This window comes from Tinamus guttatus, unplaced genomic scaffold (genome assembly GCF_059628265.1).
Source record: "Tinamus guttatus ecotype Peru unplaced genomic scaffold, ASM5962826v1 Tinamus_guttatus_pri_ptg001392l, whole genome shotgun sequence".
Lineage (NCBI taxonomy): Eukaryota > Metazoa > Chordata > Aves > Tinamiformes > Tinamidae > Tinamus > Tinamus guttatus.
The window spans coordinates 55,017-82,778 of NW_028289926.1; the positions used below are offsets into that span (position 1 = coordinate 55,017).

At 63.5% G+C, this 27,762-nt stretch overlaps 2 protein-coding genes across 2 annotated transcripts in view; both read left to right on the forward strand.

The window, feature by feature from the left end:
• The window catches only part of LOC148590369 (uncharacterized), a 55,109-nt gene extending 50,153 nt beyond the window's left edge, over positions 1 to 4,956 (forward strand). Inside the window, exons 16-17 of the mRNA XM_088539109.1 lie at positions 3,893 to 4,003; positions 4,852 to 4,956. Coding sequence (XP_088395235.1) covers positions 3,893 to 4,003; positions 4,852 to 4,956 — 216 coding nt within the window. The remainder of the gene's footprint in view (positions 1 to 3,892; positions 4,004 to 4,851) is intronic.
• Positions 4,957 to 10,269: 5,313 nt separating this feature from the next.
• Positions 10,270 to 27,660, forward strand: SMG9 (SMG9 nonsense mediated mRNA decay factor). Its single transcript, XM_088539110.1, has 13 exons — positions 10,270 to 10,338; positions 10,759 to 10,827; positions 11,495 to 11,720; positions 12,450 to 12,547; positions 13,531 to 13,643; positions 15,363 to 15,474; positions 16,439 to 16,534; positions 17,244 to 17,329; positions 19,739 to 19,842; positions 22,404 to 22,511; positions 23,227 to 23,352; positions 24,168 to 24,312; positions 27,514 to 27,660. The coding sequence occupies exons 1-13, from the start codon at positions 10,270 to 10,272 to the stop codon at positions 27,590 to 27,592; spliced, it is 1,431 nt and encodes a 476-aa protein (XP_088395236.1). The 3' UTR covers positions 27,593 to 27,660.
• Positions 27,661 to 27,762: the final 102 nt, after the last annotated feature.

The window sequence follows — 27,762 nt, forward strand, 5'->3', positions numbered from 1 at the left end:
TGTTCCCAAATGTGTCCCAAATGTGTGCCCGATGTCCCCAAAGTGTCCCCAAAGTGACCCAATGACCCCAATGTGTCCCCTGTCTCCAATGTGTCCCCAATGTGTCCCCAATGTCCCCAATGTGTCCCCAATGTGTGTCCAATGACCCCAATGTGTCCCCAATGTGTCCCCAAAGTGTCCCAAAGTGTCCCCAATGTGTCCCAATGACCCCAAAGTGTCCCCAACTGTCCCCAAAGTGTCCCAATGTCCCCAGTGTGTCCCCAATGACCCCAATGTGTCCCCAGTGTGTCCCAATGTGTCCCCAAAGTGTCCCAATGTGTCCCCAATGTGTCCCAATGACCCCAATGTGTCCCCAAGTGTCCCCAAAGTGTCCCAATGTCCCCAGTGTGTCCCCATGTCCCCAATGTCCCCAATGTGTGTCCAATGTGTGTCCAATGACCCCAATGTGTCCCCAAGTGTCCCAAAGTGTCCCAATGTCGCCAGTGTGTCCCCAATGTTCCCAGTGTGTCCCAATGTGTGTCCAATGACCCCAATGGGTCCCCAAAGTGTGCCCAGTGTGTCCCCAAAGTGTCCCCATGTCCCCAATGTGTGCCCAGTGTGTCCCAAAGTGCCCCCAAGTGTCCCCAATGTGTCCCAATGACCCCAAAGTGTCCCCAAGTGTCCCCAAAGTGTCCCAATGTCCCAATGTGTCCCATGTCCCCAGTGTGTCCCAATGTGTGTCCAATGTGTGTCCAATGACCCCAGTGTGTCCCCAAAGTGTGCCCAGTGTGTCCCCAATGTGCCCCAATGACCCCAATGTGTCCCCAAAGTGTCCCAATGTGTCCCCAATGTGTCCCAATGACCCCAATGTGTCCCCAAGTGTCCCCAAAGTGTCCAAATGTCCCCAGTGTGTCCCCAATGTCCCCAATGTGTGTCCGATGTGTGTCCAATGACCCCAAAGTGTCCCAGTGTGTCCCCAATGTGTCCCAATGACCCCAATGTGTCCCCAAGTGTCCCAATGTCCCCAGTGTGTCCCCAATGTCCCCAGTGTGTGCCCAATGTGTGTCCAATGTGTGTCCAATGACCCCAATGTGTCCCCAAAGTGTCCCCATGTCCCCAATGTGTCCCAATGACCCCAATGTGTCCCCAAGTGTCCCCAAAGTGTCCCAATGTCCCCAGTGTGTCCCCATGTCCCCAATGTGTGCCCAATGTGTGTCCAATGACCCCAGTGTGTCCCCAAAGTGTGCCCATGTCCCCAATGTGTCCCAATGACCCCAATGTGTCCCCAAGTGTCCCCAAAGTGTCCCAATGTCCCCAGTGTGTCCCCATGTCCCCAATGTCCCCAATGTGTGTCCAATGTGTGTCCAATGACCCCAATGTGTCCCCAAGTGTCCCCAAAGTGTCCAATGTCCCCAGTGTGTCCCCATGTCCCCAATGTCCCCAATGTGTGTCCAATGTGTGTCCAATGACCCCAATGTGTCCCCAAGTGTCCCCAAAGTGTCCCAATGTCGCCAGTGTGTCCCCAATGTTCCCAGTGTGTCCCAATGTGTGTCCAATGACCCCAATGGGTCCCCAAAGTGTGCCCAGTGTGTCCCCAAAGTGTCCCCATGTCCCCAATGTGTGCCCAGTGTGTCCCCAAAGTGCCCCCAAGTGTCCCCAATGTGTCCCAATGACCCCAAAGTGTCCCCAAGTGTCCCCAAAGTGTCCCAATGTCCCCAATGTGTCCCCATGTCCCCAGTGTGTCCCAATGTGTGTCCAATGTGTGTCCAATGACCCCAGTGTGTCCCCAAAGTGTGCCCAGTGTGTCCCCAATGTGCCCCAATGACCCCAATGTGTCCCCAAAGTGTCCCAATGTGTCCCCAATGTGTCCCAATGACCCCAATGTGTCCCCAAGTGTCCCCAAAGTGTCCCAATGTCCCCAGTGTGTCCCCATGTCCCCAATGTCCCCAATGTGTGTCCAATGTGTGTCCAATGACCCCAATGTGTCCCCAAGTGTCCCCAAAGTGTCCAAATGTCCCCAGTGTGTCCCCAATGTCCCCAATGTGTGTCCGATGTGTGTCCAATGACCCCAAAGTGTCCCAATGTGTCCCCTATGTGTCCCAATGACCCCAATGTGTCCCCAAAGTGTCCCAATGTGTCCCCAATGTGTCCCAATGACCCCAAAGTGTCCCCAAGTGTCCCCAAAGTGTCCCAATGTCCCCAATGTGTCCCCATGTCCCCAGTGTGTCCCAATGTGTGTCCAATGTGTGTCCAATGACCCCAGTGTGTCCCCAAAGTGTGCCCAGTGTGTCCCCAATGTGCCCCAATGACCCCAATGTGTCCCCAAAGTGTCCCAATGTGTCCCCAATGTGTCCCAATGACCCCAATGTGTCCCCAAGTGTCCCCAAAGTGTCCAAATGTCCCCAGTGTGTCCCCAATGTCCCCAATGTGTGTCCGATGTGTGTCCAATGACCCCAAAGTGTCCCAATGTGTCCCCTATGTGTCCCAATGACCCCAATGTGTCCCAAAGTGTCCCAATGTCCCCAGTGTGTCCCCAATGTCCCCAGTGTGTGCCCAATGTGTGTCCAATGTGTGTCCAATGACCCCAATGTGTCCCCAAAGTGTCCCCATGTCCCCAATGTGTCCCAATGACCCCAATGTGTCCCCAAGTGTCCCCAAAGTGTCCCAATGTCCCCAGTGTGTCCCCATGTCCCCAATGTGTGCCCAATGTGTGTCCAATGACCCCAGTGTGTCCCCAAAGTGTGCCCATGTCCCCAATGTGTCCCAATGACCCCAATGTGTCCCCAAGTGTCCCCAAAGTGTCCCAATGTCCCCAGTGTGTCCCCAATGTTCCCAGTGTGTCCCCAATGTGTCCCCAATGTGTGTCCAATGACCCCAATGTGTCCCCAAAGTGTGCCCAGTGTGTCCCCATGTCCCCAATGTGTCCCAATGTGTCCCCATGTCCCCAATGTGTGCCCAGTGTGTCCCCAATGTCCCCAGTGTGTCCCCAAAGTGTCCCTAAATGTGTCCCCTATGTCCCCAAAGTGTCCCAATATGTCCCCAGTATGTCCCAATGACCCCAATGTGTCCCCAAAGTGTCCCCATGTCCCCAATGTGTCCCCAAGTGTCCCCAAAGTGTCCCAATGTCCCCAGTGTGTCCCAATGTGTCCCCAAAGTGTCCCAATGTGTCCCCAATGACCCCAAAGTGTCCCCAAGTGTCCCCAATGTGTCCCCAATGTCCTCAGTGTGTCCCAATGTGTCCCCAATGCGTCCCCAATGTCCCCAATGTGTGCCCCAAGTGTCCTCATGTCCCCAATGACCCCAATGTCCCCAATGACCCCAATGTGTCCCCAATGTGTGTCCAATGACCCCAGTGTGTCCCCAAAGTGTGCCCAGTGTGTCCCCACATGTCCCCACGTGTCCCCATGTGTCCCCATGTCCCCGTGTCCCTATGTCCCCATTTGTCCCTGCCGTGTCTCCATGTGTCCCCAATATGTCCCCATGTGTCCCCATGTCCCCACGTGTGTCCATGTGTCCCCGTATCCCCAACGTGTCCCTGCTGTGTCCCCACATGTCCCCATGTCCCCAATGTGCCCCAATGACCCCAATGTGTCCCCAAAGTGCCCCCATGTCCCCAATGTGTCCCCAAGTGTCCCAATGACCCCAGTGTGTCCCCAAAGTGTCCCCATGTCCCCAATGTGTCCCAATGACCCCAAAGTGTCCCCATGTCCCCAATGTGTCCCTATGTCCCCAACGTGTCCCCCATGTGTCCCTATGTCCCCAACATGTCCGCCATTGTCCCCAATGTCCCCCATGTCCCCATTGTCCCCAATGTCCCCCCTGTCCCCCATGTCCCCCAATGTCCCCCATGTCCCCAATGTCCCCAATGTCCCCAATGTCCCCATTGTCCCCAATGTCCCCCATGTCCCCCCAGGGCGTCTGCTGCTCCGCTCTCCTCGTGGCCGTCGTGGCCGAGCGGCTCCAGTTCAGCCGTTCGGAGCAGCTGCTGTTCGACCTCCTGCAGAGCCAGCGGAGCCACCGCCAGGTGGGGGAACGGGAAGGGCCCAGGCGTCCGGGAAGGGCCCAGGAGTCCGGGAAGGGCCCAGGAATCTGGGAAGGGCCCAGGAGTCCGGGAAGGGCCCAGGAGTCCGGGAAGGGCCCAGGAATGCGGGAAGGGGCCCAGGAATCCGGGAAGGGCCCAGGCGTCCGGGAAGGGGCCCAGGAGTCCGGGAAAGGGCCCAGGAGTCCGGGAAGGGGCCCAGGAATCCGGGAAGGGGCCCAGGCGTCCGGGAAGGGGCCCAGGAGTCCGGGAAGGGGCCCTGGAATCCGGGAAGGGCCCAGGCGTCCGGGAAGGGGCCCAGGCGTCCGGGAAAGGGGCCCAGGAGTCCGGGAAGGGCCCAGGAATCCGGGAAGGGCCCAGGCGTCCGGGAAGGGGCCCAGGAGTCCGGGAAGGGGCCCTGGAATCCGGGAAGGGGCCCAGGAGTCCGGGAAGGGCCCAGGCGTCCGGGAAAGGGCCCAGGAATCCGGGAAGGGGCCCAGGAATCCGGGAAGGGGCCCAGGAAACCGGGAAGGGCCCAGGAATCCGGGAAGGGCCCAGGAATCCAGGAAGGGGCCCAGGAGTCCCGGGAAGGGCCCAGGAGTCCGGGAAGGGGCCCAGGAGTCCGGGAAGGGGCCCAGGAATCCGGGAAGGGCCCAGGAATCCGGGAAGGGCCCAGGAGTCCGGGAAGGGGCCCAGGAGTCCGGGAAGGGCCCAGGAGTCCGGGAAGGGCCCAGGAGTCCGGGAAAGGGACCAGGAATCCGGGAAGGGGCCCAGGAGTCCGGGAAGGGGCCCAGGAGTCCGGGAAGGGCCCAGGCGTCCGGCTGACCCCCCCATCCCATCCCATCCCGTTCCAGGTCCGTGCCGGGGCCGCGCGGCTCCTCCAGGCCGCCTGGCGGCTGCGCCGGGAACCCCCCGGATGGCGCCGGGAGCGGCGGCTGCTGCTGGCGCTGGAGGAGTGAGAGCGGAACCGGGCGGGGGGGGGGGGCCCGGACGCCTGGGTCCCCTTCCCATCATCCCATCCCCCCCCCCTTCCCGCCAGGTTCCGGGATGCCCGGATCCGGCACCGGAAGATCCAGGAGGACGCGGAGGTGGCGCTGAGACCCACCAGGGTGAGGCCGGACGCCTGGGCCCTTCCCGGATTCCTGGGCCCTTCCCGGGATTCCTGGGCCCCTTCCCGGATTCCTGGGCCCTTCCCGGACGCCTGGGCCCCTTCCCGGACTCCTGGGCCCCTTCCCAGATTCCTGGGCCCCTTCCTGGATTCCCGGCCCCTTCCCGGATTCCTGGCCCCTTCCCGGATTCCTGGGCCCTTCCCAGACTCCTGGGCCCCTTCCCGGATTCCTGGGCCCCTTCCCGGACTCCTGGGCCCTTCCCGGATTCCTGGGCCCTTCCCAGACTCCTGGGCCCTTCCCGGATTCCTGGGCCCCTTCCCGGATTCCTGGGCCCCTTCCCGGACGCCTGGGCCCCTTCCCGGACTCCTGGGCCCTTCCCAGATTCCTGGGCCCCTTCCCGGATTCCTGGGCCCCTTCCCAGATTCCTGGGCCCCTTCCCGGATTCCTGGGCCCCTTCCCGGATTCCTGGGTCCCTTCCCGGACTCCTGGGCCCTTCCCGGATTCCTGGGCCCTTCCCGGACGCCTGGGCCCCTTCCCGGATTCCTGGGCCCCTTCCCGGATTCCTGGGCCCTTCCCGGACTCCTGGGCCCTTCCCGGACTCCTGGGCCCCTTCCCAGACTCCTGGGCCCCTTCCCAGACTCCTGGGCCCCTTCCCAGACTCCTGGGCCCCTTCCCGGATTCCTGGGCCCTTCCCGGATTCCTGGGCCCTTCCCGGACTCCTGGGCCCTTCCCGGACTCCTGGGCCCCTCCCCGCAGGTGGCGGCCGCGGTGGCCGAGGTGGCCGAGGGTCAACGCGACACCCGGCGGCGCCTGGAGCGGCTGGAGCGGAGCCTGGAGCAGCTGCGGGAGCTGCTGGGGGCCCCGTCACCATAGCAACCGCCCCGCCCCCGTTACCATAGCAACCGCCCCTCCGTTACCAGAGCAACCGCCCCCCCCGTTACCATAGGGACCCCCAGCCCCCCCGTTACCATGGCAACGCCCCCCCCCGGGGCGCTCTGTTGCCATAACAACCCCCAGCGCTCCCCCCCCCCCCCGCACCCAGGGCGGGCGGGGGGGAGGATTTTGGGCCCAATCCCGGGGATTTTGGGGACCTGCAGGTGTCGAGGGGGCCATTTTGGGGCCAAACCCACCGGATTTGGGGTTTTTTGTGCCCCAAAGCAATGATATAATAAATAAATAAGTGATTTTTTTTTGCTCGTTTTCACTCGTTTTGGCCCCATTTCAGGGCCTCCACTCCCAACCCGCCCCCTCCCCGGAAACGCTGCCCGCGGTAACATCCGTTCCGGCAACTTCCGGTCCCCCGGCAACTATTTCCGCAACCCCTGGAAACTACTTCCGGCCTCCCCCCAACCCGTTTCCGGTCTCGCGGTAGCTACTTCCGCGTCCCCGCGTGGCTCCAGGCCGGAAACGGCTCCGGGAAGGCGGGAACTTCCGGCGCGCCGGGCGTCCCCATGGCGACGGCAGCGGCGTCCCCGGAAGCAGCCCCCTCAGGGTCCCCCCCCCCGACGCTTCCGGTCGTTTCCATGGCGACCGCGGCGTTTCCGGCCGTCTCCAAGATGGCGCCGAGCGCGCCTCCGGGCTTCCTTCCCCCATCCCGGTGCCGCTCCCCGGTTTCCTGTTCCCCCCCCACGGTTTCCGGCCGCGCTACGGTGGCCCGCGAGGCCCCGCCCCTCTCTTAAAGCGGCCCCGCCCCCTCCCCGGCCGTCGCCGCTTTAAGGCGGCCCCCCCCCCCCCCGCCGCGCGTGCGCAGACGCTCCCCCCGCCCCTCCGTCCCCGACGGTGGCCGCCGAGGTCCAGCCGGCTCCGCTCCGCTCCGCAGGTGCCGCCGCGCGGCCCCTATGGCCCCCCCCGGGTCCCCTATAGCTCCGCTGACGTCACGCGCGCCCCCCTCCCGCCGTGCGGCCCCCTATAGGGCCGCCCTATGTCCCTTATAGGCCCCTATAGGTCCCCGGGACACGCTATGGGCCCCTCTTCCTCCCCGGTCCCCTATAGGCCCCTATAGGTCCCCGGGAGCCCCTATAGGCCCCTCTTCCTGGTCCCCTATAGGCCCCTATAGGCTCCCTGGTCCCCTATGGGCCCCTATAGGCTCCCGGGACATCCTATGGGCCCCTCTTCCTCCGCAGTCCCCTATGGGCCCCTATAGGCCCCCGGGAGCCCCTATGGGCCCCTCTTCCTGGTCCCCTATAGGCCCCCGGGGCATCCTATGGGCCCCACTTCCTCCCCGGTCCCCTATAGGTCCCCGGGACCCCCTATAGGCTCCTCTTCCTGGTCCCCTATAGGCCCCTATAGGCTCCTGGGACACCCTATGGGCCCCTCTTCCTCCCCGGTCCCCTATAGGTCCCTATAGGCCCCCGTGGCCCCCTATAGGCCCCGCTTCCTCCTGGTTCCCTATAGGCCCCTATAGGCCCCCGGGAGCCCCTATAGGCCCCCTTCCTCCTCCTCCATCCCCTATAGGCCCCTATAGGCCCCGTTTTAACTCTCTCATGGGCTGCTCGAGGCCCCCACGTGGCCCTATAGGGCCCTCTGGGTCCTATATATGGTCCCTGCTGGCCGCCATAGGTCGCTATGGAGCCCCCTGCTCCCCGCTCCGTCCCTATAGGTCCCGCTATGGTCCCTATAGGTCCCTATAGGTCCCTGTGTGTCCCTTATAGATCCCTACCGGTCACTCTGGGCTCCCTATATGTCCCTTTAGATCTCTCTGTGTCCCCTATAGATCGTTCCATGTCCCCTATAGGTTTCTATAGGTTCCCATAGGTCTCTCTGTGTGCCCTGTAGGTCTCTATAGGTCCCTATAGGTCTTTCTATGTCCCTTATAGGTCCCTGCATGCGCCCTATAGGTCTCTATAGATCACCATAGATCTTTCTGTGTCTCCTATAGGTCATTTCATGTCTCCTATAGGTCTCTATAGGTCCCCATTGGTCTCTCTGTGTCCGCTGTAGGTCCCTATAGGTATCTATGTGTCCGTTATAGATCTCTATAGGTCCCTTTATGTCTCTCTATGTCCCATATAGGCTGTTCCATGTGCTCTATAGGTCACTATAGATCAATCTGTGTCCCTTATACACCCCTATGGCTCACTCCATGTCTCCTATAGGTCATTGCATGTCTCCTATAGGTCCCCTCGTGTCCCCTATAGGTCTCTATATGTCCCCATAGGTCACCCTGTGTCCCATGTAGGTCTCTATAGGTCCCTGTGTGTCCTCTATAGGTTTCTATATGTCCTTGCGTGTCCCCTATAGGTCTCTGTAGGTCCCTATAGGTTGTTTCATGTTCCCTATAGGTCTCTCTGTGTTCCCTATATGTCATTGCATGTCCCCTATAGGTCCCTGTACATCCCTGCGTGTCCCCTATAGGCCTGTGTAGGTCCCCATAGGTCTCTCTGTGTCCCCTGTAGGTCCCTATAGGTCCCCATAGGTCTCTCAGTGTTCCCTGTAGGTCCCTATAGGTCTCTGCATGTCCCCTATAGGTCCCTCTGTGTCCCCTATACATCATTCCATGTCCCCTATAGGTCCCCATAGGTCTCTCTGTGTCCCCTATACGTCATTCCATGTCCTCTATAGGTCCCTATACGTCCCTGTCGGTCCCTATAGGTCCCCATAGGTCCCTCTGTGTCCCCTATAGGTCCCTGCATGTCCCCTATAGGTCACCATAGATCCCCATAGGTCTCTCTGTGTCGCTTGTAGGTCCCTATAGGTCCTGCATGACCCCTATAGGTCACCATAGGTTGCTCTATGTCCTCTATATGTCATTCATTGTCCCATATAGGTCACCGTAGGTCCCTGCGTGTCCCCTATAGGTCCCTGCGTGTCCCCTATAGCTCCCTATAGGTCCCCATAGGTCTCTCTGTGTCCCCTATATGTCATTCCATGTTCCCTGTAGGTCCCTATATGTCCCTGTAGGTCCCTACAGGTCCCCATAGGTCCCTCTGTGTCCCCTGTAGGGCCCTGCGTGTCCCCTATAGGTCCCTATAGATCCCCATAGGTCTCTCTGTGTCCCTTGTAGGTTCCTATATGTCCCTGCATGACCCCTATAGGTCCCTGTGTGTCCTCTATAGCTCCCTATAGGTCCCCATAGGTCTCTCTGTGTCCCCTATAGGTCCCTGCATGACCCCTCTAAGTCACCATAGGTTGCTCTATGTCCTGTATATGTCATTTGATGTCCCATATAGGTCACCATAGGTCCCTGTGTGTCCCCTGTATGTCCCTGTGTGCCCCCTATAGGTACCTGTGTGTCCCCTATAGCTCCCTATAGGTCCCCATAGGTCTCTCTGTGTCCCCTATATGTCATTCCATGTCCCCTATAGGTCCCTATATGTCCCTGTAGGTCCCTACAGGTCCCCATAGGTCTCTCTGTGTCCCCTATAGGTCCCCGCGTGTCCCCTATAGGTCCCTGTGTGTCCCCTATAGCTCCCTATAGGTCCTTCTGTGTCCCCTATAGGTCCCTGCGTGTCCCCTATAGGTCCCTATAGATCCCCATAGGTCTCTCTGTGTCCCTTGTAGGTCCCTATAGGTCGCCATGTGTCCCCTATAGGTCCCTGCGTGTCCCCTATGGGTCCCCATAGGTCTCTCTGTGTCCCCTATATGTCATTCCATGTCCCCTATAGGTCAGTGTGTGTCCCCTATAGCTCCCTATAGGTCTCTCTGTGTCTCCTATACATCATTCCATGTCCCCTACAGGTCCCCATAGGTCCCTGTGTGTCCCCTATAGGTCCCTGTGTGTCCCCTATAGGTCCCCATAGGTCTCTCTGTGTGCTCTATATGTCATTCCATGTCCCCTATACGTCATTCCATGTCCCCTATGGGTCCCTATAGGTCTCTCTGTGTCCCCTATACGTCATTCCATGTCCCCTATAGGTCCCTTTGTGTCCCCTATAGGTCCCTGCGTGTCCCCTATGGGTCCCTATAGGTCCCTTTGTGTCCCCTGTAGGTCCCTGTGTGTCCCCTACAGGTCCCCATAGGTCTCTCTGTGTCCTCTATACGTCATTCCATGTCCCCTATGGGTCCCTATAGGTCTCTCTGTGTCCCCTATACGTCATTCCATGTTCCCTATAGGTCCCTGCGTGTCCCCTGTAGGTCCCTATACGTCCCTGTAGGTCCCTGCGTGTCCCCTATACGTCCCTATAGGTCCCTTTGTGTCCCCTATAGGTCCCGGCCGTAGCCGCCATGTCGGACTCGGGGCAGAGCCAGCCGGGCGGGGGGGGGCGGCGCCGCTGGCCACGTGACAAGGAGCCGGCCCCGCCCCCCGCCGCGGCCCCGCCCCCGGCCCCGCCCCCCCGCGACGGCGCCGCCGCCCCGGCCCCGCCCCGTGACGTCACCGGCCCCGCCCCCTGGGAGCGACGGGTGGGCGGGGCCGGGGGGACAAGGGGGGAGGGGCCGCGCGGGGGAGGGGCCGGGGCAAAGGGGGTGGGGCTAGAGGGGGAGGCGGGGCTACAGAGCAGGTTGTGGGCGGGGCTAAGGGGGTGGGGCGGGGCTCCCGGGGGCGGGGCCGCGGTAGGGGAGGGGCTGGAGGGTGGGGCCGTTGTGGGCGGGGCTACGGGGGAAGGGGGCGGGGCCTGGAGGTGGGGGGAGAGGTGAGGAGGGGGCGGGGTCGAGGGGAGGGTGGGAGGGCCGAGGGGGCGTGTCCGGCGCTGACCCCGCCCCCTGGTGCGGCAGGAGGAGGAGCCGGGGGGCGGAGCCCCCCAGAAGCCCCCGATCATCCTGGCCAAGCCCCCGGGGGAGCGGGTGAGGGGGGGGGAGGGCAGGGGGCGGAGCCTAAATGGGTGGGAGGGGGTCTGGATGGGGGAGGGGGCGGAGTCCAGACAGGGGAGGGGGTGGAGCCTGGGTTGGGGGGAGGAGGGGAGGAGCCTAAACGGGGGAGGGACCCGGATGGGGGAGGGGGCGGAACCCAGACAGGGGAGGGGGCGGAGCCTAAACGGGGGGAGGGGCCCGGATGGGGGAGGGGGTGGAGCACAGACGGGGAGGGGGCGGAGCCTAAAGGGGGGCCCGGATGGGGGAGGGGGCGGAGTCCAGACAGGGGAGGGGGCGGAGCCTGGGCTGGGGGAGGAGGGGCGGGGCCTAAACGGGGGGCGGGGCGGAGCCCGGGGGGGTGGAGCCCGGATGGGGGATGGGGCGGAGCCTGGGCTGGGGGGGCGGAGGGGTGGAGCCTGGTAGGGGGAAGGAGGGGGCGGAGTCTAAATGAGGGAGGGGGCGGAGCCTGGGCTGGGGGGCGGAGGGGCGGAGCCTAAATGGAGGGAAGGGGGCGGAGCCTGGAGGGGAGGGGGCGGATCCCTGAGGGGAGGGAACCTGGATGGGGGCGGAGTCTGGATGAGATGAGGGAGGGGGCGGAGCCTGTTGGGGGGGTTGGGGTTGTTGCCCCGCCCCCTCCTGGCCACCCCCCCCACCCCCCCAGGCCAAGGTGGTGACGTCATCGGGGGCGGCGCCCGGCGCGGCCCCGCCCCCCGCGCCGCCCGCGGCCCCGCCCATCGTGCTGATGAAGGCGCGGGAGGAGGGGCGGGGCGGGGGCGGGGCCGCGGGGGAGGGGCCGGCGCTGGCCCCGCCCCGCCCGGAGCCCCGCCCCACCCAGCCCGTCTACCAGCTGCACAACCGGGCGCTGCCCCCCCCGGGGGGGCTGGACCGTGAGCGGGGGGCGGGGCCTAAGGGGGGAGGGGCCTGGGAGGAGGCGGGGCCTGCGGGGGCGGGGCCTTGGTGGGGGCGGGGTCTGGGAGGGGGCGGGGTCTGAGAGGGGGTAGGGCCCGATGACGTCAAGGGGGTGGGGCCAGGGGTGGGGGGAAGGTGAGCGGGGGCGAGGCCTTGGTGGGGGCGGGGTCTGGGAGGGGGCGGGGCCTGATGACGTCAAGGGGGTGGGGCCAGGGGGTAGGGGGAAGGTGAATGGAGGTGGAGCCTGAGGAGGTGGGCGGGGCTCAGGCAGGGGGTAGGGCCTAAATAGTTGAGGGCTGGGGGCGGGGCTACGCAGCAGGGAGGGGCTTTAAGGAGCGGGGTGGGGCTAATGGGGCGGGGCTTATATAGGGGGCGGGGCTATAGGGAGGAGCGGGACCTGAGGGCGGGGCTAAGCGGTGGGCGGGGCTTGGGCAGGGCTGGGGCCTAGTGGGTGGGGGCTAAGGCCTGGGGGCGGGGCTAGGGGGGGTTGCAACTGGGGGGCGGGGCTACACAGCAGGGAGGGGCTTTAAGGAGTGGAGGGGGCTAATGGGGGCGGGGCTTATGTAGGGGGCGGGGCTATAGGGAGGAGCGGGACCGGGGGGCGGGGCTTAGCGGTGGGCGGGGCTTGGGGAGAGCCCAGGGCTGCGGGGGGGGGAAGACGAGGAAGGGGGGCGGGGTTTCCCCGCTGACCCCGCCCCCTCCCGCAGCGGGGGCGGGGCAGGCGCGGCTGGCCCCGCCCGAGCGCATGAGGAGCAGCATCAAATTGGTGGACGAGGCCATGAACTGGTGCGACAGCGCCCTGGAGGTGACGCCCCCGGACGCCGGGGCCCCTTCCCGGGATTCCTGGGCCCTTCCCGGACTCCTGGGCCCTTCCCGGGATTCCTGGGCCCTTCCCGGACTCCTGGGCCCCTTCCCGGTTTTCTGGCCCCTTCCCGAACTCCTGGGCCCCTTCCCGGACTCCTGGGCCCCTTCCCGGATTCCTGGGCCCCTTCCCGGACTCCTGGGCCCCTTCCCGGATTCCTGGGCCCTTCCCGGATTCCTGGGCCCCTTCCCGGATTCCTGGGCCCCTTCCCGGATTCCTGGGCCCCTTCCCGGATTCCTGGGCCCCTTCCCGGATTCCTGGGCCCTTCCCGGTTTCCTGGGCCCTTCCCGGACTCCTGGGCCCCTTCCCGGATTCCTGGGCCCCTTCCCAGATTCCTGGGCCCCTTCCCGGATTCCTGGGCCCTTCCCGGACTCCTGGGCCCCTTCCCAGATTCCTGGGCCCCTTCCCGGATTCCTGGCCCCTTCCCGGACTCCTGGGCCCTTCCTGGACTCCTGGGCCCTTCCCGGATTCCTGGGCCCCTTCCCGGATTCCTGGGCCCCTTCCCGGGATTCCTGGGCCCTTCCCGGTTTCCTGGGGCCCTTCCCGGTTTCCTGGGCCCCTTCCCGGACTCCTGGGCCCTTCCCGGATTCCTGGGCCCCTTCCCGGGATTCCTGGGCCCTTCCCGGATTCCTGGGCCCCTTCCCGGGATTCCTGGGCCCTTCCCGGTTTCCTGGGCCCCTTCCCGGATTCCTGGGCCCCTTCCCGGATTCCTGGGCCCTTCCCGGATTCCTGGGCCCCTTCCCGGGATTCCTGGGCCCTTCCCGGATTCCTGGGCCCCTTCCCGGGATTCCTGGGCCCTTCCCGGACTCCTGGGCCCCTTCCCGGATTCCTGGGCCCCCTTCCCGGATTCCTGGGCCCCTTCCCGGATTCCTGGGCCCCTTCCCGGACGCCTGGGCCCTTCCCGGACGCCTGGGCCCTTCCCGCAGTTCCTGCTGGACCAGACGGACGTCCTGGTCGTGGGGGTCCTGGGGCTCCAGGGCACCGGGAAGTCGACGCTGATGTCACTCCTGGCGGCCAATCAGCCGGAGGAGGACCCCAGGTGGGGGCGGGGCCTGAGGTGGGGGGGCGGGGCCTGGGGCTGCGGGGGGCGGGGCTAAAGGGGGCGTACAGGGTGCCTATAGGGCACGTGGGGGGCTCTATAGGGTGTTATATAGGGTGTCGTGTAGGGGGTGACACATGGGGTGTTGGGGTGACAAGGTGTCACATAGGGTGTCACATAGGGTGACACATAGGGTGACACATGGGGTGTCAGGGTGACAAGGTGACACATGGGGTGACACATGGGGTGACACATGGGCTGTCGGGATGACAGGGTGTCACATGGGGTGTCGTATAGGGTGACACATAGGGTGACACATGGGGTGTTGGGGTGACAAGGTGTCACATGGGGTGTCACATGGGGTGTCACATGGGGTGTCACATGGGGTGTCACATGGGGTGTTGGGGTGACAAGGTGACACATGGGGTGACGCATGGGGTGACACATGGGGTGTCGGAATGACAGGGTGTCATATAGGGTGTCAACTGAGGTGACAGCCTATGTGTTATATGGGGTGTCACATACAGTGACACATGGGGTGTTGGGGTGACAAGGTGTCACATAGGGTGTCACATAGGGTGACACATGGGCTGTAGGGGTGACAGGGTGTTACATGGGGTGTCACATAGGGTGACACATAGGGTGACACATGGGGTGTCAGGGTGACAAGGTATCACATGGGGTGACACATGGGGTGACACATGGGGTGACACATGGGGTGTAGGGGTGACAGGGTGTCACATAGGGTGACACATAGGGTGTCATATAGAGTGACATATGGAGGGTGTCACATAGAGTGTCGTGTAGGGGATGATAGGGTGTCATATAGGGTGACACATAGGGTGTAGGGGTGACAGTGTCACATAGGGTGTCATATAGGGTGACACATTTAGGGTGTCACATAGGGTGTCACATGGGGTGACACCCTGTGTGTTATGTGGGGTGTCATATAGGGTGACACATGGGGTGTAGGAGTGACAGGGTGTCACATAGGGTGACACATAGGGTGACACATGGGGTGTAGGGATGACAGGGTGTCACATAGGGTGTCACATGGAGTGTAGGGGCCACAAGGTGTCACATAGGGTGTCATATAGGGTGACACATGTAGGGTGTCACATAGGATGTTGTGTAGCGGGTGACACATGGGGTGTAGGGGTGACAGGGTGTCATATAGGGTGACACATAGGGTCTAGGGGTGACAATGTGTCACATACGGTGTCATATATGGTGACACGTGTAGGGGGTGACACATGGGGTGTTGTGTAGGGGTGACAGGGTGTCACATGGGGTGACACATGGGGTGACACATGGGGTGACACATGGGGTGACACATAGGGTGACACATGGGGTGTAGGCCTGACGGTGTCACATAGGGTGACGCATGTAGGGTGTCACATAGGGTGTTGTGTAGGGGGTAACACATGGGGTGTAGGGGTGACAGGGTGTCATATAGGGTGTCATATGGGGTGACACATAGGGTGACACATGGGGGTGTCAGGGTGACAGTGTCACATAGGGTGTCATATAGGGTGACACATGTAGGGTGTCACATAGGGTGTTCTATAGGGTGTTCTATGGGGTGTTGCGTCACATCTATGGGCTGTTGCGTCACCCGGAGGGGGCTCTGTGGGGTGTGGGGGCCCCTTGGGGGGGGGGGGAGTCCCCAGACTCCTCCCCCACCCCAGGCCCCGCCCCTGACCCCGGCCCCGCCCCCAGGGCCTTCGTGTTCCGCCCCCAGAGCCCCGAGCTCAAGGAGAGGGGGGGGCACCAGACGGGGGGCGTCGACTTCTTCATCACCCAGGAGAGGGTCGTGTTCCTGGACACGCAGGTCCCGCCCCCGGACACGCCCCCTCAGCCCGGGACACGCCCCCTGGGGTCCTGGACACGCCCCCTGGGGTCCTGGACCCGCCCCCTGGGGTCCTGGACCCGCCCCCTTCAGCCCGGGACACGCCCCCTCTTGGACACGCCCCCTCTTGGACACGCCTCCTGGGGTCCTGGACACGCCCCCTGATTGGGGACCCGCCCCCTTCAGCCCGGGACCCGCCCCCTGGGATCCTGGACCCGCCCCCTGGGGTCCTGGACCCGCCCCCCGCCTTGGACACGCCCCCCCGCCCGGGGACCCACCCCCTGGGATCCTGGACACGCAGGTCCCGCCCCTCCGGACACGCCCCCTTCAGCCCGGGACACGCCCCCTGGGATCCTGGATGCTCCCCCCTTGGACCCGCCCCCTTGAGCCCGGGACCCGCCCCCCTGAGCCCAGGACCCATCCCCTGGGATCCCAGACACGCCCCCTCATTGGGGAACCGCCCCCTTGAGCCCGGGACCCGCCCCCTGGATCCTGGCCACGCCCCCCGACCCCGGGACACGCCCCCCGTCCCAGGCCCTCCCCTTGGACACGCCCCCTGGGATCCTGAGAACCGCCCCCCCCAACTCCAGGACACGCCCCCTTGGACACGCCCCCTCCTTGGGACCACCCCCTGGGACACGCCCCCCTTCACCCTGGCCACGCCCCTTGTGCCATGGCCCCACCCCCTTGGCACTGGCCCCGCCCCCACGTCCCTCATCCCACCCCCAGGGCACTGAAATGACCCCCCCGCCCCCAGGCCCCGCCCCCCGCCCCCCAGGCCCCGCCCCCATCTCCCTGGCCCCGCCCCCAGGGCTCCACCCCCTCCCCCTGCTCAGCCCCACAGCCCCGACACCCCCCTCGTTTTGCATGGACCCCGCCCCCCCCCGCGCTGGCCCCGCCCCCTCCGTGCACTGACCCCGCCCCCTTGCTTGGCCCCGCCCCCCAGCCGCTGCTCAGCCCCGCCCTCCTCGACCACCTGATCAACAACGAGCGGAAGCTGCCGCCCGAGTTCGGGCTGCCCCACGGCTGCGTCGAGGCCCAGGTACCGCCGGACAACAGCGCGACTACAGCGCGACTACAGCGCGACTACAGCGCGACTGGGACACCAGGGGGACAGGGGGATGCGGGGTGAAAATGGGGGGAAACGGGGTGAAAACGGGCGCAACGGGTGACACCGGGTGACAATCGGTGACGCCGGGTGACAATGGGGACACAGGGAAATGGGGGCGCCGGGTGACACGCGGTGACACTGGGTGACAAGGGGGATACGGGGCCATGGGGTGAAAATGGGGACACGGGGGTTGCCGAGTGACACCGGGTGACAATTGGTGACACCGGGTGACAATGGGGATGCAGGGACATGGGGTGAAAATGGGGACACGCGGTGACGTATGGTGACAATGGGGACGCCGGGTGACAATGGGAATCGGTGACACCAGGTGATGCCGAGTGACACTGTGGGGATATGGGGTGAAAATGGTGACACCGGGTGACAGTGGGTGGCGCTGGATGACAATGGGTGACAATGGGGATAGGGGGACACAGGGTGGAAATGGGGACAATGGGTGACGCCGGGTGACAATGGGTGACACCGGGTGACAACGGGTGACACCGGGTGAGTGGGTAGCGCTGGATAACAACGGGTGACAATGGGGATAGGGGGACACAGGGTGGAAATGGGGACAATGGGTGACACCGGGTGACAACAGGTGACAATGGGTGACACCGGGTGACACCGGTTGTCCCAACAGTCGCTGCAGATCGCCGCCTTCCTCTTCACCGTGTGTCACGTGGTGCTGCTGGTGCAGGACTGGTTCACTGACATCAGCCTGTACAGGTGACAACAGCCGGAGCACGGGGACGCATAGAGACCCATAGACCCTATAGAGACCCATAGACCCCCCATACACCCTATAGAGACCCATAGACCCTATAGAGACCCATAGGGACCTATAGAACCCCCAGTTCATGGATATCAGCCTGTATAGGTGACAACAGCCGGAGCACGGGGACACATAGAGACCCATAGACCCTATAGAGACCCATAGACCCTATAGAGACCCATAGACCCCCCATACACCCTATAGAGACCCATAGACCCTATAGAGACCCATAGGGTCCTATAGAACCCCCAGTTCATGGATATCAGCCTGTATAGGTGACAACAGCCGGAGCACGGGGACACATAGAGACCCATAGACCCTATAGAGACCCTTAGACCCCCCCATACACCCTATAGAGACCCATAGACCCGTGTAGACCCTATAGAGACCCATAGATGCCCTATAGACCCCCCCCAGTTCATGGACATCAGCTGGTCCAGGTGACAACACCCGGAGCACCGGAAACATAGAGACCCAGAGACCCTATAGAGACCCATAGGAACCCCCCATGGAGCCTATAGTGACCCATAGAGACCCATAGGGACCAATAGGAACCCATAGAGACCCTATAGACCCATACTTCCTAGTTCATGGATATCAGCCTGTATAGGTGACAACAGCCGGAGCACGGGGACACATAGACACCCATAGACCCTATAGAGACCCATAGACCCTATAGAGACCCATAGATGCCCTATAGACCCTTCCCAGTTCATGGACATCAGCCTGTCCAGGTGACAACACCCGGAGCACCGGAAACATAGAGACCCAGAGACCCTATAGAGACCCATAGGAACCTCCCATGGAGCCTATAGTGACCCATAGAGACCAATAGAGACCCATAGGGACCTATAGGAGCCCATAGAGACCCATAGATCCCCTATAGACCCGCCAGTTCATGGATATCAGCCTGTCTAGGTGACAACACCCGGAGCACCGGAAACATAGAGACCCATAGACCCTATAGAGACCCATAGGAACCCCCCATGGACCCTATAGTAACCCATAGAGACCCATAGAGACCCACAGGACCTATAGGAACCCATAGAGACCCATAGATCCCCTATAGACCCCCCGGTTCATTGGCGTCAGCCTGTCCAAGTGACAACACCCGGAGCACTGGAAACATAGAGACCTTATAGGGACCCATAGGAACCCCCCCGTGGACCCTATAGTGACCCATAGGGACCTATAGGAACCCATAGAGACCCATAGATCCCCTATAGACCTCCCGCCACACACAGTTTATGGATATCAGCCTGTATAGGTGACAACAGCCGGAGCACAGGGACACATAGAGACCCATAGACCCTATAGAGACCCATAGGAACCCCCCGTGGACCCTATAGTGACCCATAGAGACCCATAGGGACCTATAGAGACCCATAGATCCCCTATAGACCCCCCCTGGTTCATTGGCGTCAGCCTGTCCAGGTGACAACACCTGGAGCACCGGAAACATAGAGACCCAGAGACCCTATAGAGACCCATAGGAACCCCCCATGGACCCTATAGTGACCCATAGAGACCCATAGGGACCAATAGGAACCCATAGAGACCCTATAGACCCATACTTCCTAGTTCATGGATATCAGCCTGTATAGGTGACAACAGCCGGAGCACGGGGACACATAGACACCCATAGACCCTATAGAGACCCATAGACCCTATAGAGACCCATAGATGCCCTATAGACCCTTCCCAGTTCATGGATATCAGCCTGTCCAGGTGACAACACCCAGAGCACCGGAAACATAGAGACCCAGAGACCCTATAGAGACCCATAGGAACCCCCCATGGACCCTATAGTGACCCATAGAGACCCATAGAGACCCATAGGGACCTATAGGAGCCCATAGAGACCCATAGATCCCCTATAGACCCCGCAGGTTCATTGGCGTCAGCCTGTCCAAGTGACAACACCCGGAGCACTGGAAACATAGAGACCTTATAGGGACCCATAGGAACCCCCCCGTGGACCCTATAGTGACCCATAGAGACCCATAGGGACCTATAGGAACCCATAGAGACCCATAGATCCCCTATAGACCCCCCCACACACAGTTTATGGATATCAGCCTGTATAGGTGACAACAGCTGGAGCACAGGGACACATAGAGACCCATAGACCCTATAGAGACCTATAGGAACCCCCCCATGGACCCTATAGTGACCCATAGGGACCTATAGAGACCCATAGATCCCCTATAGACCCCTCTGGTTCATTGGCGTCAGCCTGTCCAGGTGACAACACCCGGAGCCCGGGGACACACAGAGACCCATAGACCCTATAGGAAGCCATAGGGACCCATAGGGGCGTCCAGGCGGCGCCGCCTGTTGCCGACGCCGGTTGTTCCCGGCAGGTTCCTACAGGCGGCTGAGATGGTGAAACCGGCGACGCCGTCACCGGGACACGAGGCCGGCGGCGCCGGAGCAGACGAGGCCACCGAGTACAACCCGCAGCTGGGTGAGCGCGGCGGCCATGAGTCCTCCAGGGCGGCCATGAGTCCTCCAGGGCGGCCATGAGTCCTCCAAGGAGCGGCCTGAGTCCTCCAGGGGTGGCCATGAGTCCTCCAGGGCGGCCGTGAGTCCTCCAGGAGCGGCCATGAGTCCTCCAGGGGCGGCCATGAGTCCTCCGGGGTGGCCATGAGTCCTCCAGGGCGGCCATGAGTCCTCCAAGAGGCGCCATGAGTCCTCCAAGGAGCGGCCAAGAGTCCTCCAAGGAGCGGCCATGAGTCCTCCGGGGTGGCCATGAGTCCTCCAAGGGGCAGCCATGAGTCCTCCAAGGGTGGCCATGAGTCCTCCAAGGGGCGGGCATGAGTCCTCCAGGGGGTGGCCATGAGTCCTCCAAGGGGTGGCCATGAGTCCTCCAGGGTGGCCATGAGTCCTCCAGGAGCGGCCATGAGTCCTCCAGGGGCGGCCATGAGTCCTCCGGGGTGGCCATGAGTCCTCCAGGGTGGCCATGAGTCCTCCAGGGCGGCCATGAGTCCTCCAAGGAGCGGCCATGAGTCCTCCAGGGTGGCCATGAGTCCTCCGGGGTGGCCATGAGTCCTCCAAGGGGCAGCCATGAGTCCTCCAAGGGTGGCCATGAGTCCTCCAAGGGGCGGGCATGAGTCCTCCAGGGGGTGGCCATGAGTCCTCCAAGGGGTGGCCATGAGTCCTCCAGGGTGGCCATGAGTCCTCCAGGAGCGGCCATGAGTCCTCCAGGGGCGGCCATGAGTCCTCCGGGGTGGCCATGAGTCCTCCAGGGTGGCCATGAGTCCTCCAGGGGGCGGCCATGAGTCCTCCAAGGAGCGGCCATGAGTCCTCCAGGGGCGGCCATGAGTCCTCCAGGGCGGCCATGAGTCCTCCAAGAGGCGCCATGAGTCCTCTGGGGTGGCCATGAGTCCTCCAGGGGAGGCCATGAGTCCTCCAGGGTGGCCATGAGTCCTCCAGGGGGCGGCCATGAGTCCTCCAAGGAGCGGCCATGAGTCCTCCAGGGGCGGCCATGAGTCCTCCAGGGCGGCCATGAGTCCTCCAAGAGGCGCCATGAGTCCTCCAAGGAGCGGCCAAGAGTCCTCCAAGGGTGGCCATGAGTCCTCCAGGGGCGGCCGTGAGTCCTCCAAGGGGTGGCCATGAGTCCTCCAGGGAGCAGCAATGAGTCCTCCAAGGGGCGGCCATGAGTCCTCCAGGGTGGCCATGAGTCCTCCAGGACCAGCCATGAGTCCTCCAAGGGGCAGCCGTGAGTCCTCCAAGGGGCGGCCATGAGTCCTCCAGGGGCGGCCATGAGTCCTCCAGGGCGGCCATGAGTCCTCCAAGGGGCGGCCATGAGTCCTCCAGGGGTGGCCATGAGTCCTCCAAGGAGCGGCCGTGAGTCCTCCAAGGGGCGGCCATGAGTCCTCCAAGGAGCGGCCATGAGTCCTCCAGGGCGGCCATGAGTCCTCCAAGGGGCGGCCATGAGTCCTCCAGGGTGGCCATGAGTCCTCCAGGACCAGCCATGAGTCCTCCAAGGGGCAGCCGTGAGTCCTCCAAGGGGCGGCCATGAGTCCTCCAGGGGCGGCCATGAGTCCTCCAGGGCGGCCATGAGTCCTCCAAGGGGTGGCCATGAGTCCTCCAGGGGTGGCCATGAGTCCTCCAAGGAGCGGCCGTGAGTCCTCCAAGGGGCGGCCATGAGTCCTCCAAGGAGCGGCCATGAGTCCTCCAGGGGTGGCCATGAGTCCTCCAGGGGAGGCCATGAGTCCTCCAGGGTGGCCATGAGTCCTCCAGGGCGGCCATGAGTCCTCCAAGGGGCAGCCATGAGTCCTCCAAGGGTGGCCATGAGTCCTCCAGGGGTGGCCATGAGTCCTCCAGGGGCGGCCATGAGTCCTCCAAGGGTGGGCATGAGTCCTCCAGGGGTGGCCATGAGTCCTCCAGGGGAGGCCATGAGTCCTCCAGGGGCGGCCATGAGTCCTCCAAGGGTGGCCATGAGTCCTCCAGGGGCGGCCATGAGTCCTCCAGGGTGGCCATGAGTCCTCCAGGGGAGGCCATGAGTCCTCCAGGGCGGCCATGAGTCCTCCAAGAGGCGCCATGAGTCCTCCAAGAGGCGCCATGAGTCCTCCAGGGCGGCCGTGAGTCCTCCAGGAGCGGCCATGAGTCCTCCAAGGGGCGGCCATGAGTCCTCCAGGGGTGGCCATGAGTCCTCCGGGGGTGGCCATGAGTCCTCCAGGGCGGCCATGAGTCCTCCAGGAGCGGCCATGAGTCCTCCAAGGGGCGGCCATGAGTCCTCCAGGGCGGCCATGAGTCCTCCAAGGGGCGGCCATGAGTCCTCCAAGGGGCGGCCATGAGTCCTCGAAGGGGTGGCCATGAGTCCTCCAGGGCGGCCATGAGTCCTCCAAGGGTGGCTGTGAGTCCTCCAGGGGGGCTGTGCGACACCCGGGCGGTACAGGTGATGCCGTCATGGTGACGCTGTTGCGGTACCGGTGATGCCGTCATGGTGACACCGTCACGGTGATGGTGACGCCGTCGCGGTGACGGTGACGCCGTCGCGGTGACGCTGTCACCGTTCCCCAGTCTTCGTGCAGAACAAGGCCCCCGCGGAGGCCTTTTGTCCCCGGCGCCTGCGGCAGATGCACCTGGTGCTCGACCGGCTGATGGCCCATTCACACCTCAAGTACAAGGGTGCGCCCGGACGCCTGGGCCCTTCCCGGACGCCGGGGCCCTTCCCGGACTCCTGGGCCCTTCCCGGACTCCTGGGCCCCTTCCTGGACTCCTGGGCCCCTTCCCGGATTCCTGGGCCCTTCCCGGATTCCTGGGCCCCTTCCCGGACTCTTGGGCCCCTTCCCGGATTCCTGGGCCCCTTCCCGGATTCCTGGGCCCCTTCCCGGATTCCTGGGCCCTTCCCAGACTCCTGGGCCCCTTCCTGGACTCCTGGGCCCTTCCCGGACTCCTGGGCCCTTCCCGGACTCCTGGGCCCCTTCCCAGATTCCTGGGCCCCTTCCTGGACTCCTGGGCCCTTCCCGGATTCCTGGGCCCCTTCCCGGACTCCTGGGCCCTTCCCGGGATTCCTGGGCCCTTCCCGGATTCCTGGGCCCCTTCCCGGACTCCTGGGCCCTTCCCGGACTCCTGGGCCCTTCCCGGACTCCTGGGCCCCTTCCCAGATTCCTGGGCCCCTTCCCGGATTCCTGGGCCCTTCCCGGATTCCTGGGCCCCTTCCCGGACTCCTGGGCTCTTCCCGGACTCCTGGGCCCCTTCCCGGATTCCTGGGCCCTTCCTGGATTCCTGGGCCCCTTCCCGGACTCCTGGGCCCCTTCCTGGATTCCTGGGCCCTTCCCGGATTCCTGGGCCCTTCCCGGACTCCTGGGCCCCTTCCCAGACTCCTGGGCCCTTCCCGCAGGGTCTCTCTCCATGCTGGACTGCGGCCTCTTCCCCGGCCTCCCCGACGACTTCCTGGAGGCCGAAGTCAACCTGTTCCTGCTGCCGCTCATGGAGGCCGAGGGCGACGACGCCCCCCCCCGCACCGGTGAGGGCCCCGGCGTCCGGGAAGGGGAGGGAGGAGGGGCCCAGGCGTCCGGGAAGGGCCCAGGAGTCCGGGAAGGGGCCCAGGAGTCCGGGAAGGGGCCCAGGAATCCGGGAAGGGCCCAGGAATCCGGGAAGGGGCCCAGGGATCCGGGAAGGGCCCAGGAATCCCGGGAAGGGCCCAGGAGTCCGGGAAGGGCCCAGGAATCCCGGGAAGGGTCCAGGAGTCCGGGAAGGGCCCAGGAATCTGGGAAGGGGCCCAGGAATCCGGGAAGGGTCCAGGAGTCCGGGAAGGGGCCCAGGAGTCCGGGAAGGGGCCCAGGAGTCCAGGAAGGGCCCAGGAGTCCGGGAAGGGGCCCAGGAATCCGGGAAGGGCCCAGGAGTCCAGGAAGGGCCCAGGAGTCCGGGAAGGGGCCCAGGAATCCGGGAAGGGCCCAGGCGTCCGGGAAGGGGCCCAGGAATCCGGGAAGGGGCCCAGGAGTCCGGGAAGGGCCCAGGAGTCCGGGAAGGGCCCAGGAATCCGGGGAAGGGCCCAGGCGTCCGGGAAGGGCCCAGGAGTCCGGGAAGGGGCCCAGGAGTCCGGGAAGGGGCCCAGGAGTCCAGGAAGGGGCCAGAAGTCCGGGAAGGGGCCCAGGAATCCGGGAAGGGGCCCAGGAATCCGGGAAGGGGCCCAGGAATCCGGGAAGGGCCCAGGCGTCCGGGAAGGGCCCAGGAATCTGGGAAGGGGCCCAGGAGTCCGGGAAGGGCCCAGGAATCCGGGAAGGGGCCCAGGAGTCCGGGAAGGGGCCCAGGCGTCCGGGCGCTGACGGGGGGGGGCAGCTCCCGGGGGGGGGCCGCTCTTCCCGCTGCTCCCCCCGTTCCGGGGTCACGGCGCCTTCGGGTCCCTCCTGTCCCGGCTCCGGGGGCGGCTCCTGGCGGCCGCCCGGGCCCAACTGTCCCATACGCTGCTCACGGAGCGGAACTGGTGAGCGGGAATGGGCGGGAATGCCGGGAATGGGGTGGGAATGGGTGGGAATGGGGTGGGAATGGGCGGGAATGGGGTGGGAATGGCTGGGAATGGGGTGGGAATGGCGGGAATGGGGTGGGAATGGGGCTGGAATGGGCGGGAATGGGGTGGGAATGGGCTGGGAATGGGGTGAGAATGGGGTTGGAATGGGCGGGAATGGGGTGGGAATGGGGTGGGAATGGGGTGGGAATGTCGGGAATTGGGCGGGAATGGGGGTTGGAATGGGTAGGAATGGGGTGGGAATGGGGCGGGAATGGGGTGGGAATGGGCGGGAATGGGGTGGGGATGGGGTGGGGATGGGGCGGGAATGGGGTGGGAATGGGCTGGGAATGGGATGGGAATGGGCGGGAATGGGGTGGGAATGGGGTGGGAATGGGGTTGGAATGAGCGGGAATGGGGTGGGAATTGGCTGGAATGGGTGGGCATGGGTGGGAATGGGGTGGGAATGGGGTTGGAATGGGTGGGAATGGGGTGGGAATGGGGCAGGAATGCCGGGAATGGGGTGGGAATGGGGCGGGAATGGGGCGGGAATGGGGTGGGAATGACGGGAATGGGGTGGGAATGGGTGGGAATGGGGTTGGAATGGGGTTGGGAATGTCGGGAATGGGGTGGGAATGGGGTGGGAATGGGGTTGGAATGGGGTGGGAATGGGGCGGGAATGAGCGAGAATGAGCGGGAATGGGGTGGGAATGGGGTGGGAATGGGCGGGAATGGGGTGCAAATGGGGTGGGAATGGGGTGGGAATGACGGGAATGGGGTGGGAATGGGGCGGGAATGGGCGGGAATGGGGTGGGAATGTCGGGAATGGGGTGGGAATGGGCGGGAATGAGGCGGGAATGGGGTGGGAATGTCGGGAATGGGGTGGGAATGGTGTTGGAATGGGCAGGAAAGGGGTGGGAATGGGCGGGAATGGGCGGGAATGCCGGGAATGGGGTGGGAATGGGGTTGGAATGGGCGGGAGTGGGGTGGGAATGGGGTGGGAATGGGCGGGAATGGGGTGGGAATGGGCGGGAATAGGGGGGGAATGGGGTGGGAATGGGGTGGGAATGATCGGGAATGGGGTGGGAATGGGGTGGGAATGGGGTGGGAATGGGCGGGAATGGGGTGGGAATGCCGGGAATGGGCGGGAATGGGTGGGAATGGGGTGGGAATGGGGTGGGAATGGGCGGGAATGGGGTGGGAATGGGGCGGGAATGGGGTTGGGAATGGGGTGGGAATGCCGGGAATGGGGCGGGAATGGGGTTGGAATGGGGTGGGAATGCCGGGAATGGGGTGGGAATGGGGCGGGAATGGGGTTGGGAATGGGGTGGGAATGGGGCGGGAATGGGGTGGGAATGGGTTGGGAATGGGGCGGGAATGGGGTGGAATGGGGCGGGAATGCCGGGAATGGGTGGGAATGGGGTGGGAATGGGCTGGGAATTGGGCGGGAATGGGGGTTGGAATGGGGTGGGAATGGGGTGGGAATGTGGTGGGAATGTTGGGAATGGGGTGGGAATGGGGTGGGAATGGGAGGGAATGCCGGGAATGGGTGGGAATGGGGTGGGAATGTCGGGAATGGGGCGGGAATGGGGTGGGAATGGGGTGGGAATGAGCGGGAATGGGCTGGGAATGTCGGGAATGGGGTGGGAATGGGCGGGAATGGGCGGGAATGGGTGGGAATGGGGTGGGAATGAGCGGGAATGGGCTGGGAATGGGGTTGGAATGAGCGAGAATGAGTGGGAATGGGGTGGGAATGGGGCTGGAATGGGTGGGAATGGGGTGGGAATGACGGGAATGGGGTGGGAATGGGAGGGAATGGGGTGGGAATGGGGTGGAATGCCGGGAATGGGGGTTGGAATGGGGTGGGAATGGGGTGGGAATGCCGGGAATGGGGTGGGAATGGGGCGGGAATGGGGTTGGGAATGGGGTGGGAATGGGGCGGGAATGGGGGTTGGAATGGGCGGGAATGGGGTGGGAATGGGAGGGAATGGGAGGGAATGGGGGTTGGAATGGGCGGGAATGGGGTGGGAATGGGCGGGAATGGGGCGGGAATGGGGCGGGAATGACGGGAATGGGTGGGAATGGGGTGGGAATGGGGTGGGAATGGGTGGGAATGGGGTGGGAATGAGCGGGAATGGGGCGGGAATGGGGCGGGAATGGGATGGGAATGGGATGGGAATGGGGCGGGAATGGGCGGGAATGGGGCGGGAATGCCGGGAATGGGCTGGGAATGGGGTGGGAATGGGGCGGGAATGGGGCGGGAATGCCGGGAATGGGGTGGGAATGGGCGGGAATGGGGCGGGAATGGGGTTGGAATGGGCGGGAATGGGGTGGGAATGTGGTGAATGCTGGGAATGGGGTGGGAATGGGTGGGAATGGGGTGGGAATGGGTGGGAATGGGGTGGGAATGAGCGGGAATGGGGTGGGAATGGGGTGGGAATGAGCGGGAATGGGGTGGGAATGGGGCAGGAATGTGAGTAATGGGCTGGGAATTGGGTTGGAATGACTGGGAATGCTGGGAATGGGCTGGGAATTGGCCAGAATGTGGTGGGAATGAGGTGGAAATGGGCAGGAATGGGGCGGGAATGGGGTGGGAATGGGCTGGGAATCCTGGTTTATCCCTGGTTTATTCCCGGTCATTCCCAGTTTATTCCGGGTTTATTTCCGGTTCATTCCCAGTTCATTCCCGGTTCATTCCCGGTCCATTCCCAGGTCATTCCTGGTTTATTCCCAGTTTATTCTGGGTTTATTCCTGGTTTCTCCCGGGTCATTCCCAGGTTATTCCGGGTTCATTCCCGGGTCATTCCCGGTCCATTCCCGGTTTATTCCGGGTTCATCCCCGGTTCATTCCGGGTCATTCCCTGTTTATTCCCACTTTATTCCCGGTCATTCCCGGTTCATTCCGGGTTCATCCCCGGTCATTCCCGGTTCATTCCGGGTTCATTCCCGGTTCATTCCCGGGTCATTCCCGGTTTATTCCGGGTTCATCCCCGGTTCATTCCGGGTCATTCCCTGTTTATTCCCACTTTATTCCCGGTCATTCCCGGTTCATTCCGGGTTCATCCCCGGTCATTCCCGGTCCATTCCCGGGTCATTCCCGGTTCATTCCGGGTTCATTCCCGGTTCATTCCCGGTTCATTCCCGGGTCATTCCCGGTCCATTCCCGATTTTTCCCGCCAGGTTCCATTACGCCGCCCGGATCTGGGACGGGGTCAAGAAGTCGTCGGCGCTGGCCGAGTACAGCCGGCTGCTGGGGTGACGGGAGCCAAAACGGCCCAAAATACCCCCAAAACGGCCCGAAACGGCCCCAAATACCCCCAAAACGGCCCCAAATACCCCTAAAACGGCCCAAAACAGCCCCAAACAGCCCCAAAAGGGCCCAAAATGGCCCAAAACAGCCCCAGAATGGCCCCAAAACGGCCCCAAATA